Source organism: Balaenoptera musculus, chromosome 10 (genome assembly GCF_009873245.2).
Source record: "Balaenoptera musculus isolate JJ_BM4_2016_0621 chromosome 10, mBalMus1.pri.v3, whole genome shotgun sequence".
Classification (NCBI taxonomy): Eukaryota; Metazoa; Chordata; class Mammalia; order Artiodactyla; family Balaenopteridae; genus Balaenoptera; species Balaenoptera musculus.
The window spans coordinates 55,660,469-55,676,940 of NC_045794.1; the positions used below are offsets into that span (position 1 = coordinate 55,660,469).

The window sequence follows — 16,472 nt, forward strand, 5'->3', positions numbered from 1 at the left end:
ATGTTGCCTTCCTAATGAAATGTACTAGTTTACACTCTCACAGTGTGTGAAGATGTTTACTCTGCCATCAATCATTTGATTTTGCCAGTTGGAAGGAAGTTACCTTGTTTTTTGTTTTTCTAATTAATTAATTTATTTATTTTTGGTTGCGTTGGGTCTTCGTTGCTGCGTGCAGTCTTTCTCTAGTTGTGACGAGTGGGGGCTACTCTTTGTTGCCGTGCGCGGGCTCCTCATTGCGGTGGCTTCTTTTGTTGTGGAGCACGGGCTCTAGGCGTGTGGGCTTCAGTAGTCGTGGCACGTGAGCTCAGTAGTTGTGGCTTGCGGGTTCTAGAGCACAGGCTCAATAGTTGTGGCACACGAGCTTAGTTGCTCTGCGGCATGTGGGATCTTCCCAGACCAGGGTTTGAACCCATGTCCACTGCATTGGCAGGCGGATTCTTAACCACTGTGCCACCAGGGAAGTCCTAAAGTTTTAAAATGTTAGTTTCCTAATATGCCCCATGACTGCATCCTACCCTTTATTATGATTTGCTTCATTTTGTTTTGTGTTTTATTTTTCCCGAAAACAACATCTCTGGGGAAATAGAACTTAAAAATTTTAAGCAAAACCAAGAATTAAAATATCAAGTAAGAGCAGCTGCACATTGATCTAGCAGTTTGAAACTTACTTATAAAATTTTTTCAAAGGTGAATGTACAGATTTGCTATGTTAAAATGGTTATGGGTGGTTAAATATACTTATTTCAGATTCTCTTACCTTTCTGTTGAAATAATGTTCTTGAGGATCTTCTTTTCTTTCTTTCCACCATTTTTTTTTTTTAATAGGTTCTTAATGCCAGTGAAAAAGCAGTTGTGGAAGCATTATTTCAGAGAGATTCACTTGTCCGACAAAGTCAGGTATGACTAGAATTTTTACATTTTTTTTGGTGAAATATGGAGAAAGGTAAATGACATAAAAGAAATGAAGTTTTTTAAGTCAAACTTTTTTCTTAATTTTTTTCTTTTTGATCTTTTAATTTATAATTAAAAAGAAGTAAGAACCTTGTTTTTTGTTTTCAAATAATAGCCCCACCATTTCCAGGAACAGCCTGTTAAAAACTATTATTCCTATAGAAAATATCTTTTACCATAATATTTATACATCTTTAAAAAGTAAAAACAGTGATAGAAAAAATTGTTACTTGGTATTTTTGAATTAGAAACCCTTTTTAAAAAAATTAATGGTAGGAGTAATACTACTTCAAATAAAATACTTACAGATTTTATAGTTAATACTCCTTTTCCCCCCCTTTCCTAGCTGGTGGTAGATTGGTTGGAGAGCATTGCCAAAGATGAGATTGGAGATTTTTCGGATAATATTGAGTTTTATGCAAAGTCAGTATATTGGTAAGTCACTAAACTTTTATTGTTGAAGTCATTTAATGTTGGTTTTGTTTATTCATCTTTCAACAAATATTTATTCAGTTCTTACTGAACTCAGTCTGTGAGCAAAACAGATAAAAACCCTGCCTTTGTGGAATTTATAATTGTATAGGAGAGTTAGACAGCAAATAAATATATATCCTATTGGGTGCTAAGAGCTTTGAAAGAAAAAAAAGAATCAGAGTTGATGGATAGAGGATGGTAATGGGAGTTACTTTAAGTAGAAGAGGTGACCAGGGAAGGCCTCTCTAAGGAAGTAACAGGTAATAAGAATAAGAGGTTTTTAAGAAATAAAGGAGGGGCTTCCCTGGTGGCGCGGTGGTTGGGAGTCTGCCTGCCGATGCAGGGGGCACGGGTTCGAGCCCTGGTCCGGGAGGATCCCGCATGCCGCGGAGCAGCTGGGCCCATGAGCCACAATTACTGGGCTTGCGCGTCTGGAGCCTGTGCTCTGCAGCAGGAGAGGCCGCGGCGGTGGGAGGCCCGCGCACCGCGATGAAGAGTGGCCCCCGCTTGTCACAACTAGAGAAAGCCCTCGCACAGAAATGAAGACCCAACACAGCCAAAAATAAATAAATAAATAAAATAGGTTGCAGTTTCTTTAAAAAAAAAAAAGAAAGAAAGAAATAAAGGAGGCCAGACATGCAAAAATTTGAGGGACAAGTGTTCAGGGCAAGAACAGGAACTACAGAGACTCTAAGAAGATAAAGCATTTGCACAAGGAGGCCAGTGTGAACACAGCAAAGAAAAGAATGGTAGGAAATGAGATTGAAGAGAGCCAGCTTATATAGGACTTTTACAGGTAGCCAAGGTAAGGGTTTGGGACTTTATTCTAAGTGTGATGGGAAGCCTTGAGAATAAAAGAATGACATGGTCTGATTCACGTTTTCAAACAATCACTTTGCCATATTTTCTTAATAATCATAATTTGATTATCAAGAAGACAATTCTCCCATGTTTCTAGCTACTTGTATGTGTTTTTGTTTTTGTTTTTTAATTTCTTTTCCCTGCATCCTTCAGTGCTTCTAAATTATTGTAAGACCTTGAAACCAGAAAGCAAGCACCCCTAGGTTAAAGGGACAGTTTATTTCAAGACTTAAAGAAAAAGTTCAGTTTGCCTTTGAATTCAGTAACATTATATATGTATCAAGTCTATAAATCAATTTTTTTTTCTCGGCTTAACTAGGAAATTAGTGCTACCAAATTTTTTTTTTAATTAATTAATTAATTTATTTATTTTTGGCTGTGTTGGGTCTTCGTTTCTGTCCAAGGGCTTTCTCCAGTTGCGGTGAGCCGGGGCCACTCTTCATCGCGGTGCGGGGTCCTCTCACTATCGCGGTCTCTGTTGTTGGGAGCACAGGCTCCAGACATGCAGGCTCAGTAGTTGTGGCTCACGGGCTTAGCTGCTCCGCGGCATGTGGGATCTTCCCAGACCAGGGCTCGAACCCGTGTCCCCTGCATTGGCAGGCAAATTCTTAACCACTGTGCCACCATGGAAGCCCAATTTTTTTTTTTTAAATCTTAAATCTTGGTTAGTTGTGGTTTTTCTGAGAGAAAGAGAAATTTTCATTTTCAGAAAAAAAAATTTTTAAGTTAATATGTCCTGTTAAGGTTTTTACAAGTTTTTTATGAGTTAGTCTCCTTTTCTTGCCAATCAATAGAAGAGAATAGAGAATCCTAAAACAGAGCCACACTTCTGTGGTCATTTGGTTTTTAATGAGGCATCAAAGCAATTCAGTGGGGAAAGGAATGTCTTTTGAACAAACCATGCAGGAAAAAACTGCATATCTATGTGAACAAGGATTAACCTTGATGCCTCCCTCACACTGTACCCAACAGTTAATTCAAGATGGATCATAATCCCCAATGTAAAAGCTAAAACTGTAAAGCTCTTAGAGGAAAACATAAGAGGACATTTTTGTGACTTGGAGAATAAGCGATTGTCACAGAAAGCAGTAATCAGGAGAAAGAGATTGATTTGACTTCATCGAAATTAAAACCTCATTAAAAGACATCATTGAGAAAAGGAATTGGTGGCAATCCGCAGACTGGAAGAAACATAAAGAACCTGTAGTTCATAAAGAACTACAACTCAGTAGCAAGAAGACAGCTGGATAAAAAGGACAAAGATTTGAGCAGATTCCTCACAAAAGCAGATAGGTGAATGGCCAATAAGGCATGAAAAAGTGCTCAACATCATTAGTCATCTGAGCTAAAATGCCCTTTTATATTAGCGTTTTGCATGTTTTTTCTGAGTTTGTGCTCTCTTTCTTTCCTTGACTTGACTTTTTTAAGTAGACCTATTAAAATTCCTCGTTTAAAAAAAAGTTGTACTTATTCTTTAAGGGAAAATACTCTGCATACCTTGAAACAGCGGCAACTCTCTTCTTACATAGGAAGTGTCCGTCCTCTTGTCACTGAATTGGTAAGTGTTCTTTGAAATGGAAGTTGCCTTCAAAGTTAAGTGATTTTTATTCCTAAAGGCTGAGAATTTTTATTTTCTTGGATCATTGTTTTAGTTTCCTGAAGGGCTGCATATACTATTTAACTCTAAAAAGTACTAAGTTGCGTTTGAATTTGATGGCATATATTTGAACCCATCTGTGGCCTATAGATTGTAAATTGTAAAAGAAAGTATAGAAAGTGTTCTTGATTTGCCAGCATTAAAACAAATTAATTTTGACTTTATAGCAAGGTTTGACTCTGCAGCTGTAAGGTGGTGACCTATGAAAGCTCTTTTATATAGAAAGCAGGGGAAAAAAATAAAGCTTTGTGAATTAGCTTGAGGTTAGAAGGGTCATTCTAGGATATGAGTTATAGGAGTAACAGTGGATTTGAAAAGAACGGGAGTCTAATTATTGTAGAAATGAAGGAACAGAGCTTTGTGATAGGTGGAGGCATGTGAATTAAATGTTTATAGTGAAGAGTGAGAGAAGTAAGTAGCAGTCGAAAAAATAGGTAAAATTCCATTTGGTAACAAAAGTGTGTTTTGATGAAAATTATTTGGAAACTACTGAAAGTTCTTGTAATAAATTGTAGCAAAATTACCCCTGTAGCAAGCAACTAAAAATCATTTACCCTTAACATCTGGAAAGTGGTGATTTCCTTTTGCCAGAAAGAAACCATGTTCCATAATTGAATGATTATATCTGTCTGCAAAATATTTGTGAAACTAGCCAATTGACCCATTATGCCTTCCAGTTTTTGAATTGATAATGATATTACTCAGTAACATTTGGAATAAGAATTACTCCTCTTTTAAAGTCACATTAAGATAGCTTTTCATCTCAAATTCATCATGTAGATCAGGGGTCCCCAACCCCCGGTCCGCAGCCTGTTAGGAAGCGGGCCACACAGCAGGAGGTGAGCGGCAGGCGAGTGAGCGAAGTTACATCTGCCGCTCCCCATCGCTCCCATTACTGCCTGAACCAGCTCCCCTCCCCACCCCCCCTGCCGTCTGTGGAAAAATTGTCTTCCATGAAACCGGTCTCTGGTGCCAAAAAGGTTGGGGACCGCTGATGTAGATCATGTGTGCTCTTTGCCATAAAAGTGAGGACACTATGTTATCCCCAGTGTTCAAAGGCACATTTCTTTTTATTTGTGAAAGGTAGTTGGTAGGAATAACTGAGGGTGGAGGTATTTATTAGAAATCTGTTTTAAAATTTCTTTTGTTGGGTGTTGGTGTGCTTTGTGTAGCATTAGTCCCATACTGGGCTCTCTTCTCATATGTTCTCAGAAAGAACCAGCTAAGCACCTTCTAGTCACAGAATGCATTGTGATTCCTGCAGTTTCTCCTCTGCTCATTCTCCATCTAGGCCTCATTCTGTTTAGGATTAACTGGGCCATGTAGTTGCTACAACAGGGTAAAGCTCCAGTCAGCTTGAATTATGAGTAGAATTTCTAGAGCTGCTGGGCTGGACTAGGGCTGTTTCCAGCTTGCTTGACTGAAGTATGCACCTTTGTGGGCCAACAGAGTCTGTTTTGAATGGGCAGCAGACAGCTATGTGGCTATTTGGGACACTTGTGACACTTTCATTCCCTTTGTTACTTGACTAAATTCAGTGAATTTATTTCAGTATGTAATTCAGGAGACATTTATCATCTCTTGATGATGTTTAAATTGTATGTGCATATAAAGAATTTATAGTTGATGATTTAATTAATTAATTAATTTTTGTAGGACCCTGATGCTCCCATAAGACAGAAGATGCCCCTTGATGATCTGGATAGAGAAGATGAAGTCAGATTACTTAAATATCTTTTCACTCTGATTCGTGCTGGAATGACAGAAGAGGTAAATGATGTATACCCTGCTTGTCCAATATCAAAAAGTCACAGAGTGTAAGTTGGAAAGGATCTTTGTGACCACTGAGAGTGCCTCCTCAATGCAGTAATCTTTTTCACAGTATTTCTGGATCTAACTCCCGTTCCAACATTTCTAGTGATAAAGAACACATTACTTCAGAAAGCAGTGCACTTCATTTTACACAACTCTGGTAGAAAATTCTTTGTAAGAAGTCAAACTTTGCCTTCCCATTAGTGTACTGCATACCCTAGGCATAGCCCCATTATTTCTAGTTTGGATTTTTTTTTTTAACAAATTCTATGAAGACTTTTTTTTTTTTTTTTAGTACATTTATTTATGGCTGCGTTGGGTCTTCATTGCTGCACGTGGGCTTTCTCTAGTTGCGGCGAGTGGGGGCTACTCTTCATTGCGGTGCGTGGGCTTCTCATTACGGTGGCTTCTCTTGTGGAGCACGGGCTCTAGGCGCACGGGCTCAGTAGTTGTGGTGCATGGGCTTAGTTGCTCTGCGGCATGTGGGATCTTCCTGGACCAGGGCTCGAACCTGTGTCGCCTTCATTGGTTGGCAGATTCCTAACCACTGCGCCACTAGGGAAGTCCCTATTTCTAGTTTGGATATTTAAGAGTTAAGAATAAGTCTGACCCTAATTGCTCTTCTAGTTGACACTGTCTAGCATTTGAAGACTATGATCCCCTCAAATTTCTTCCTTTTAACACCTCTTTAAAATGTAACCTCCTGGGCTTCCCTGGTGGTGCAGTGGGTGGGAATCTGCCTGCCAATGCAGGGGACATGGGTTCGATCCCTGGCCCGGGAAGATTCCCACATGCCACAGAGCAACTAAGCCCGTGTGCCACAACTACTGAGCCTGTGCTCTAGAGCCCGTGCTCTGCAACAAGAGAAGCCACGACAGTGAGAAGCCTGCGCACCACTCGCTGCAACTAGAGAAAGCCCGCGCACAGAACAAAGACCCAACACAGCCAAAAATAAAAACAAATAAATAAATATATTTTAAAAAAAAAGTAACTTCCTTTGTGATAGTTAAGGTCTTGTGTGTAAGATGTGAAGTATGTGATTAGACAGCTTACTGGATGGCTTTGTGGACTTTTTAGATGAGGTAGTCTGATGCATAGGAGCTTCAAGCTTCAGATATTATGTAGTACCTGTTTTGCTGTACTCTCGGCGATGTTCTTTAGATAGAAATATGTTAGCTCAAAGTGTTGTTTGTTCTTCTGTGTTACAAACCACTAGCATATATTAAGTAATTTTTATAGTAGTAAGTGTTGGATTATTAAACATCATTCTTATTTTTTAATTAAGGAAAGAAGGGGAATTCCCTGGCGGTCCAGTGGTTAGGACTCCGAGCTTTCACTGCCGAGGGTTTGGGTTCAGTCTCTGACTGGGGAACTAAGATCCTGCAAGCCACGTGGGTGGCGCGGCCCAAAAAAAAAAAGGAAAGAAAGAAAGAAAAGAAGTAACACGTACTCATTTGTTCAGAAAATATTTGAGTCCCAGCCACTCTGCCAGGTGATGTGCAGGATACTAGGAATCACAATGGCAAACAAGGATGTATTTTTAAAAACAAAAATATAATCACATTATTGAAAGCCTTGAAAAATAAAAACTCTCAAGGTCCCACTACCTTTACATAATCACAGATAGTGGGGTTTTAAAATTTACTGACAAACCTTTTTCTTTCGTACATCTTTTTAATATAATCGTAAACATAGTATACTTCCAGGGTTTTTTTTTTAACATCTTTATTGAGATACAACTCAAACACCATACAACTGACCCATTTAAAGTGAATAAGTCAATAGTTTTGGTATATTACAGTATTGATTTTTTCATAGTGATAAAAGATATATAACAAAATTTGTCATTTTAACCAGTTTCAAGTGTAAATTTCAGTGACGTTAATTACATTCACAGTGTTGCGAAACCATCACCACTATGTTTCTAAAACTTTTTCATCACCCCAAGCAGAAACTCCGTAACCATTATGCAGTAATTCCCCATTTCCCCTTTCTCTCAGCATTTGGTAACCTAATCTACTTTGTGTCTCTATGCATTTGCCTATTCTAGCTATTTCATGTAAGTGGAATCATACAATATTTGTTCTTTTGTGTCTGGCTAATTTCACTTAGAAAAATGTTTTTAAGGTTTTGCATTCAGATTTTGTCCTGCCTTTTTTAGATAGCATATCAAATATTTTAAAAATATTTTTCCATGTTGCTACATAGCTTTCATAATTTTTAAAAGTCATAAATCCAAAATGATGTTTTGGGTATGATACTTTTTAACTGGTTCAATTTTTTTTTAAATATTTATTTATTTATTTTTATTTATTTGGCTGTGCCGGGTCTTAGTCACGGCATGCGGGATCTTCGTCGTGGCGTGTGAGATCTTTTAGTCGTGGCATGTGGGCTCTTAGTTGCAGCATGTGGGATCTAGTTCCCTAACCAGGGATCAAACCTGGGCCCCCTGCATTGCGAGTGTGGAGTCTTCACCATTGGACCACTAGGGAAGTCCCTTAACTGGTTGTATTAATCAGATTCTGTAGGTTCAAATGACAGAAGCCCAACTCAAATTACTTACAGGTGGGGGATTGATTGTCTCATGGAACAGAGAAGTATAGAAGGTTATATCTGGTTGTAAAAGCAAGATTCAGGGACTTAGAAGATGTCATTAGGATACTGTATCTCCCAGGCTCTTGACATTCCTCTCTGTGGCTTCATTCTCAAGAAGCCATTTGTGTCAGTGATGGCCACCAGCAGCTCCAGCCTTACATCCTCCTGCAAGCTAGCAACCCCAGCAAAAGGAGTGTCTCTCTTTCCCAACATCTCCGGCAAGAGTCCTGGGAGTGATTCTTGTTAGATCACATGCCTAATCCTTGAGTTCAGAGATGGAATCATATGACCTACTCAAACCATATGAACTAAATGGGGAGAGATGGTTCCTAAAGAGATGATGGACCAACAAACATGTTTCTATCTCACTGGTATGTCAAGCTCATCTGATTGGTCACATTTAACATGAAGAAATATCATCTTTATGGGCTGAATGAGCAATAGCACCCTGTCATTATAGAGACTAACAGTGTTTTTGTAATACTTTTACATAAATCAGGGGTCATCAGCCTCTTTAGCCCATTTGTCTCTAGCAGAATTACATGCCTGTGGGCACCATGGACACCTAGTGGTAAGCCCAGAATCAAAGAGCAAAGGGACTATTAGGGAAAGAAAGAAAGGAAGGAAGGGAGGGAGGGAGGGACGGAGGGACCACATGGAGGGAGGGAGGGAGAGAGGGAGGAAGGAAGGAAGGAAGGCAGGCAGGCAGGCGCGCAGAGACCACAGAAAGACATGCATATGGCTAAAGTGAAACGCCATTACTGATTGTCTACACCATCCTTTGTGACATCTATGCCATAAGTTATCTAATCCTCATAAATTGCTTGTACTTTTCTCTAAGGCACAAGTCCTTCTTCAGTACTGCATTGGTTATATGACCAACCGCTCTTTCTTGTTTCTGAAGGCACAACGACTCTGCAAACGCTGTGGTCAGGCATGGAGAGCTGCAACACTTGAAGGCTGGAAGCTCTATCATGACCCCAATGTTAACGGAGGTATTTTAATTGATTTTATTCTGAGAGTTGGGGATATATTTCGCTCTAAATGGCAATTTTGTGAAGTATAGCTTTTGTTTTTAGAAATTGTTGAAATTAGGAGATCTCATTTTAAACTATAAACTTTATTTCTTTTACTGTTTTATAGGAACAGAATTAGAACATGTTGAAGGGAATCCATATAGATGCATTTGGAAAATAAGTTGTTGGAGAATGGCAGAAGATGTAAGATATAATAAAATATTTACTGATACTGATTTTTACTCTTAATTCACTGAAGGCCTGCTGAAGATGCTATGAAATGTTGAGAGTAGTTTAAGACTAAAGTTCCTGTTTTCGAAGAACTTCCAATCAAATTGAAGAACAGGGCAGGCTTTACGAATCAGTTATTCAGACACACTGAGTACTAAGAATTAAGCACTGAAATAAGGCAAAAATACAAAAAAATGTAGCAAATGAAGTCACAGATTAAGCACTGGGCTGGCTTCCAAAGAGAGAGAATTGAATCGATCTTTTAAAAATTACTAGGATTTGAGTTGTTGGGCATGAAAAGCAGAGGAAGGAATTCTAAGTAGGATGCCTAGGTTGGGAAAACTCAAGGGAAGGTAGGTTTAGCAGGTTGGAGCAGAAGGCTCACAAGAGGAAATACAGTCAGTTCTGTCATGACACCACCTACGCATTCCTGAAAATCACTACCGCATGACAAATTGTGCAGAAAATCCACAGGGCTTTTAGGGAAAATGGAATTAAGAGCACAGTACTCAAAAACCACCAGTGACACATAAAAAGTTAAAAACTTAATAAAAACAGCACAGTGTCACACTGTTAAATAAACACATAAATGCTGCAATAAATATGGCAGTTTACCTTGAAAAAGAACTGGAGTTTGCTTGTGGAATGAGGTGTCAGAGGGTTGCAGCTTGTGAGTTATTGAGAAGTGAAAGAAGGAGGTTATCTGAAATGAAACAAAATTGTAACAGTTGATGTGGATGGATTTAGCTTATCATACACCTGGAGAGCTCAGGGAGCTGGTAGATGTTTGAGGAGTGTCAGTTTTGTGTATTTCCAAGTGGCTTGGTTCAGTTAGGTGTTGTTTTCTGTATTCAGCTAATGTTTCTTGTGCACAAAATTGTGCATAAGGAAATGGGAAGTTTATATTATGTTCAAATCGTTCCTTGATATATCAGTTGCATTGGAACAAATTCACATTTTCAAAACAAGCATTGTAGCAGAACTGACTGTAATGGGAAGATGACTGAAAAAGGTAAATTAGGAGCCGGCAGTGGTGGTCCTCAAGTGCTGCTCTAAGGAATGGGAACTTTGTACCATAGGTAGTGGTGAGCCATCAAAACCTTGAGGGCACATGACAGCAGTGCTTTAAGAAGATTAACATGGCAGTGGAAAACAGGCTTAAAATTGAACGAATTAAAGACTGAGAAACTAGTTAGGAGCCTGTCAGAGTTATTCAGACACTAAGTAATAAGGGCCTGCCCTGGGTTAATATGGAGAGTAGAAAAGAAGGGAACAAAAATGGTCAGGACCAGAAACTGGAAACAACGCAGAGGAGGACTCAGTTGTATAGTGAGAGTCTGTGAAGTCTCTTGTTTGGATGATGAGAAAACAGGAAATGTCATTAATAGAATCCAGAAGTAAAATGGGATAATTTGATGAATATAATTAATTCTACTTAGGAATTTGATGCAAACGGATGCGTGACAGGCTCCAAGTGTGCCTTGTTTGGATGTTGTTCTTAGGTCAGTATCAGGTAGTATTAGGTATTTAGAAACTTAATAGGGGAAAACACCTATACAGATTCTATCTGGAATAAAATTTGACTGTAATAAATAATCAAAGCATCCATTAGATTTGAATCTGCTTTCACTCTGTATTTGAAATTTAGATATTTGACTTTTCAGGAAGATTTCAGCATTGGCTATATCAAACTAAGGGGTCCTTCCTTCTTATTCCCCAACTAGATCTTTTACTAAAGTTTAGAAACTGTCAGGTGAGTAAATAAGTTCATTTTAGAAGACACTACAGATTTCCAGATTATGAAAAAAGTTGACATACTAAGAAAAACAGTAGTTCAATTTTATTTATATTCATTGTATTTCAGGAGCTTTTTAATAGATATGAGAGAGCAATTTATGCAGCTTTAAGTGGGAATCTGAAGCAGGTATGCAATTTATTTTAATAATTTTTTTTCTATGGAATGAAATCATATATATATGTCATATATATAACCATATATAATAATCGTATAAGCTTAAGCTACTAATAATAGCAGTGATAGAGATAATCATGAAATAGAATAGTAACTTGAAGTACTTAATGTGATGTATCTCATACACCAAATGATGTTTTATTTATTTATTTATTTATTTTAATCTTACCTTTTTTTTTTAAATTAATTTATTTATTTGGCTGCGCTGGGTCTTAGTTGTGGCACGTGGGATCTTCTTTGCCACATATGGGATCTTTAGTTGCGGCATGCAAACTCTAAGTTGCAGCTTGTGGGATCTATAGAGTTCCCTGACCAGGGATCAAACCTGGGGCCCCTGCATTGGTAGCGTGGAGTCTTAGCCACTGGACCACTAGGGAAGTCCCCCAAATGATGTTTTAATACATGAAATCAGATTTCAGTTTCTAAGAATTGTAAATTTAATTCCAATACACATTTATTGATGACTTATGGTTCCCATAGCTTTATCCAGAAGTATTCCACAAAGGCACAATGACTGTTTGAATTGTCTCACATGTGTGTGCGCTTCTCACAACTCCTACTACCCCCTACATTTTACAGCTGTTTTGAGGAATGTTACCATAATTAGTTGAAACACCATCTTATATCAGCATGGAAAATTGATGCTATTGTGTACTCATCATGGAAAAAATCATAATAGTTCAGACTTCTTAGAAGATGTGGTTTGAGGGACTTCCCTGACGGTCCATTGGTTAAGACTCTGAGCTTCCACTGCAGGGGGCATGGGTTCAATCCCTGGTTGGGGAACTAAGATCCCTCACCTCATGCTGTGCAGTGTGGCCAAAAAAAAAAAAGGAGATGTGGTTTGAGGGGTGGAGGGAGGAGGGTATTTTGGTATGATATTTTACAATCCACAATGTCTTATGTCATTATAGTGACTTTATAGTCCATATAAGTGGGTATAACTGCTTTTCCTTTCTTTTTTGTTGACTATGTCTGCATGTTTCTGTTTTGGAATGGGGTAAAGCTGCTTCCTGTCTGTGACACCTGGGAAGACACAGTGTGGGCCTACTTTCGGGTGATGGTGGACAGTCTGGTAGAACAGGAGATCCGGACATCGGTAATAACTCTGGATGAAACTGAAGAACTCCCTAGAGAATATTTGGAAGCAAAGTGAGTGAGTTGGTTTGTTTTTCATCATGAGGATTTGTAGTATTCTCTGTGCAGTTTTATTTTGTAGTCTTTGTTCATATTATTTATTAGCGTTATTTTATCCCTTTCCTTGTTCTTTCTTTCAAAGTTGGACATTAGAAAAGGTTTTTGAAGAACTTCAAGCTACTGATAAAAAGGTAAATATTAATATTTTAGGATAATTGGAATACGAAACTAAATGTTACATTGTTGTGCACTGTAGCTGAAAGGCACAAGAGTATGTCAAATCTTGTTATAGTTTCCTTTCCTTACCTCTTATTCTTTTTTTTTTTTTTTTTTTTTTTTTTTTTTTTTTAAATAAATTTATTTATTTATTTATTTTTTGGGTGTGTTGGGTCTTCGTTTCTGTGCGAGGGCTTTCTCTAGTTGCGGCGAGCGGGGACCACTCTTCATCGCGGTGCGCGGGCCTCTCACTGTCGCGGCCTCTCTTGTTGCGGAGCACAGGCTCCAGACGCGCAGGCTCAGTAGTTGTGGCTCACGGGACTAGCCGCTCCGCGGCATGTGGGATCTTCCCAGACCAGGGCTCGAACCCGCGTCCCCTGCATCGGCAGGCGGATTCTCAACCACTGCGCCACCAGGGAAGCCCACCTCTTATTCTTATAAGAGATATTCTTTAAAAAGAAAAAACTTAACTGCATATTTAAATGATACATCATTTCTGTTTATTTGGTTTAGGATTGGTTTCATCTAAATATATGTTATGCATGTAAGCTAATTTATCCCTTTCTTTTTGAAAAATTAAAATATATAATGGAAAATTAACAAGACTTTCTTTTCCTAGATCTCAAAATAATCTAGTATTTTTTAAAGTAATATTCTTAAAAATTTTTTTAAATAACCAAAGTATGTACTTGAAACAAAATAATCTAAAGGTGTGTAAGTAAGGCCTTTATAAAACTTCCTCCCAACCTCTTTATGGTTATTCTCATTCACTGAGATGATAAAACATTGATATGTATCCTACATATCCTTCTCCATAATCTTACAAATATATGTAGATAATGTAGATATTCCAGTATAGGATTTTGGTTTTTGAGGTTGTTTTTCACATCATTCTACCTACATTAGTCTACGGCGCTTTTTTTCCCCCCATTTAATGATACTGTCTTTGAGTTAGTGAATATAGATTTAACTTAACCTAACTTATTATTTTTAATAGGTATATAATGTTCTATAGAATGACGTATCCTTTTTTTTAATCATTCCCCTTTTGGTGATATTTCGGTTGCTTCTAGCACTGCAATGAACATTCTTGTTTATTTATTCTTATTTTTTTATGCTTGTCTACTAGTCCTGTTTCTTACAAGTTTCCTGAAAGCAGCAGGAATGTTGGGTTAAAGGGTGTATGTATATTAAGTTAATTCCCTTGTTGTAGCAATTAATTCATACTCCTACAAGTAATTTATTAATGTGGCCATTTCCCTGCATTCTCACTAGTCCCAGATATCACAGTTTTTTTATTTTTTGCCAATCCATCAGATTAGGTGGGAAATAGAAACTCACTGTTCTTCTCGTATTTCTCTGTCTATTCATAAGGCTGAGCAAATTTTCCTATGTTTATTGACCATTTTTGAATTTCCTATTTAGAGCTTTCACCTATTTTTCTGTTGGATTTTATCTTTTCTTTATTATTGTATAAGAGCTCTTTGTATAGTAAAAAAAATGTAATGCTTTCTCTATCAAGTGTTTTTTTTTACCAGTCTGTTGTTTTGGAGGTTCCAATGAATGAAAATAAAACAAGAAAGTCAAGGAATAGATACAAATTTAGAAACGGGGGAGCATTTACATATGATGAGAGTGTAAATCTAGAAACTCAAGATGCAGTAAGTTACTACAATTAATAAGAGAATTTTTAAAGTATCTAAATTCAAGACAAAGTTATGAAAAAAATCATATCCTTTTTGTAATTGTTACAGCTAGTTAGAAAAGGATTTAGCTCCCTGCAAAAGTCCCATTTAAATTACTGACCAAAACTATAAGATACCCAGGAATAAAATTAACCAAGGGTTTGAGGACCTTCATAAAAAAAACTATAGAATCCTATTGAAAGACACAAATAAATAGATATACCACATTCCTGGATGAGGTGATTTGATATAAATATCAGTCATTCCAAAATTAACATTGAAACCTAATGCTTTGGGGCATTATTTCTGAACAGAAAATTTCCAAGTAGAAGAATAAGTGAGTATGGCGAGAAAAGAACAATAGTTAATAGGGTATTTGCCTTCCTCAATAATAAAACAATATAAAGATACAATAAAACAGTATAGAATTATCACAGGAATAAATAGATCATCGGAATATGAAAATCCGTATTAGATTCAAATATATATGAGAACTTAATAGATGTAGATGACAGAGATGACGTTTCCTTTCAGAGGAAGAGGGATGGTTTATTTACATACATGGTATGGACATAATTGACTTTCCATCTGGAAGAAAACAAAGCTAGATCTCTGCTTCATGCCATGTATTAAAATCAGTTCCAGAGGGAGCAAACATTTGAATGTAAAAAAGAAAAAATGCTGGAAGAAAATCTAGACAAATAAAAATCAAAATATATTTGACCAAAAATATATGAATTATTTGCTTCAGAAAAAAATCCAACAGCAGGTTACTTGTAAATTTTTTCTGCTCAGTGCGTAATCGCTATTTTGATGGGTTTTGTTACTTTTGGTGCCATTTGCAGAAGAGAATACCCAAAGAATGCTTTCAAGAACCACTGTTTATGTTGAAGGAAATCTTACAGTTTATTTGATTTGGTCGCATGTGCCCTTCTTTTCTGGTTCACCATGGGCTGCCAAGGAAAACTGTAGTAAAATATAAAAAAAGTTTCATAACATTCACAGAGATTAAATTGTTTTATTGCAATTCTCTGCTTTCAGAGATAATGTTCAGCCTTGAGTATATATTCCAAGGGCAGTATCTTTCTCATATTTTACTTTATTTTGGTCTCCTAAGACCCTTCATTTCCAGCTTTTTCTTTGTATATGTTCCTTCAAAAGTTGACATTTTTAGCTTACCAAAGAGTACATACTGCAGAATGACCATAGTAGATTTATGGAAAATGTAAAAATTTTTTCAGAGAGTTCTGGAAGAGAATCAAGAACATTATCATATAGTTCAAAAATTCCTTATCCTGGGAGACATTGATGGTAAGATATATTTTATTTCACTTTGTATGAGTTCTTTGTTTTCTTTAGTAATTTTGTAAAAAGTTATCAAAACAGTGCATATGACTTACCACATTTTATCATCTCTATAAATATCAACCTATCTGAATGCAACTATTTACTTAATTTTTAGAAAATAAAGTTTGAATTTAATCCAGAGTCTGTTTTATATGATGGTTCTTAACAATGAGATAGTGAACTGGTAGTGGTATAGGAATACAATAAATGTCCTTGGATAGTGTTTATATCTCTTCTTTTGATTTTTATCCCTATTGTTGCATCTTTGCTTTGATGGCTTATAGGTCTGATGGAGGAATTTAGCAAATGGCTTTCCAAAAGCAGAAGCAATCTACCTGGACACCTCCTTCGCTTCATGACTCACCTCATTTTGTTTTTCCGCACTCTGGGACTACAGACCAAAGTAAATAAAAATGAGCTGTTTACCGTTCTCTACAAGACTGATGCTTTATACACCTATTGTCAGGAAAACATGCTACTTTTTGGTTGCTGTTTTCTGGAAATGGTGACCACAGTCT

The 16,472-nt window shown here is 37.3% G+C and overlaps 1 protein-coding gene across 5 annotated transcripts in view; it reads left to right on the plus strand.

The window, feature by feature from the left end:
* The window catches only part of NUP107 (nucleoporin 107), a 43,917-nt gene that overhangs the window by 16,312 nt on the left and 11,133 nt on the right, over positions 1 to 16,472 (plus strand). For all 5 annotated transcript variants that reach the window (XM_036866892.1, XM_036866891.1, XM_036866893.1 and 2 more), the window contains 11 exons: positions 826 to 897; positions 1,298 to 1,386; positions 3,766 to 3,844; positions 5,600 to 5,713; positions 9,255 to 9,345; positions 9,494 to 9,570; positions 11,462 to 11,521; positions 12,576 to 12,721; positions 12,849 to 12,897; positions 15,849 to 15,918; positions 16,239 to 16,357. In XM_036866892.1, coding sequence (XP_036722787.1) covers positions 826 to 897; positions 1,298 to 1,386; positions 3,766 to 3,844; positions 5,600 to 5,713; positions 9,255 to 9,345; positions 9,494 to 9,570; positions 11,462 to 11,521; positions 12,576 to 12,721; positions 12,849 to 12,897; positions 15,849 to 15,918; positions 16,239 to 16,357 — 966 coding nt within the window. The remainder of the gene's footprint in view (positions 1 to 825; positions 898 to 1,297; positions 1,387 to 3,765; positions 3,845 to 5,599; positions 5,714 to 9,254; positions 9,346 to 9,493; positions 9,571 to 11,461; positions 11,522 to 12,575; positions 12,722 to 12,848; positions 12,898 to 15,848; positions 15,919 to 16,238; positions 16,358 to 16,472) is intronic.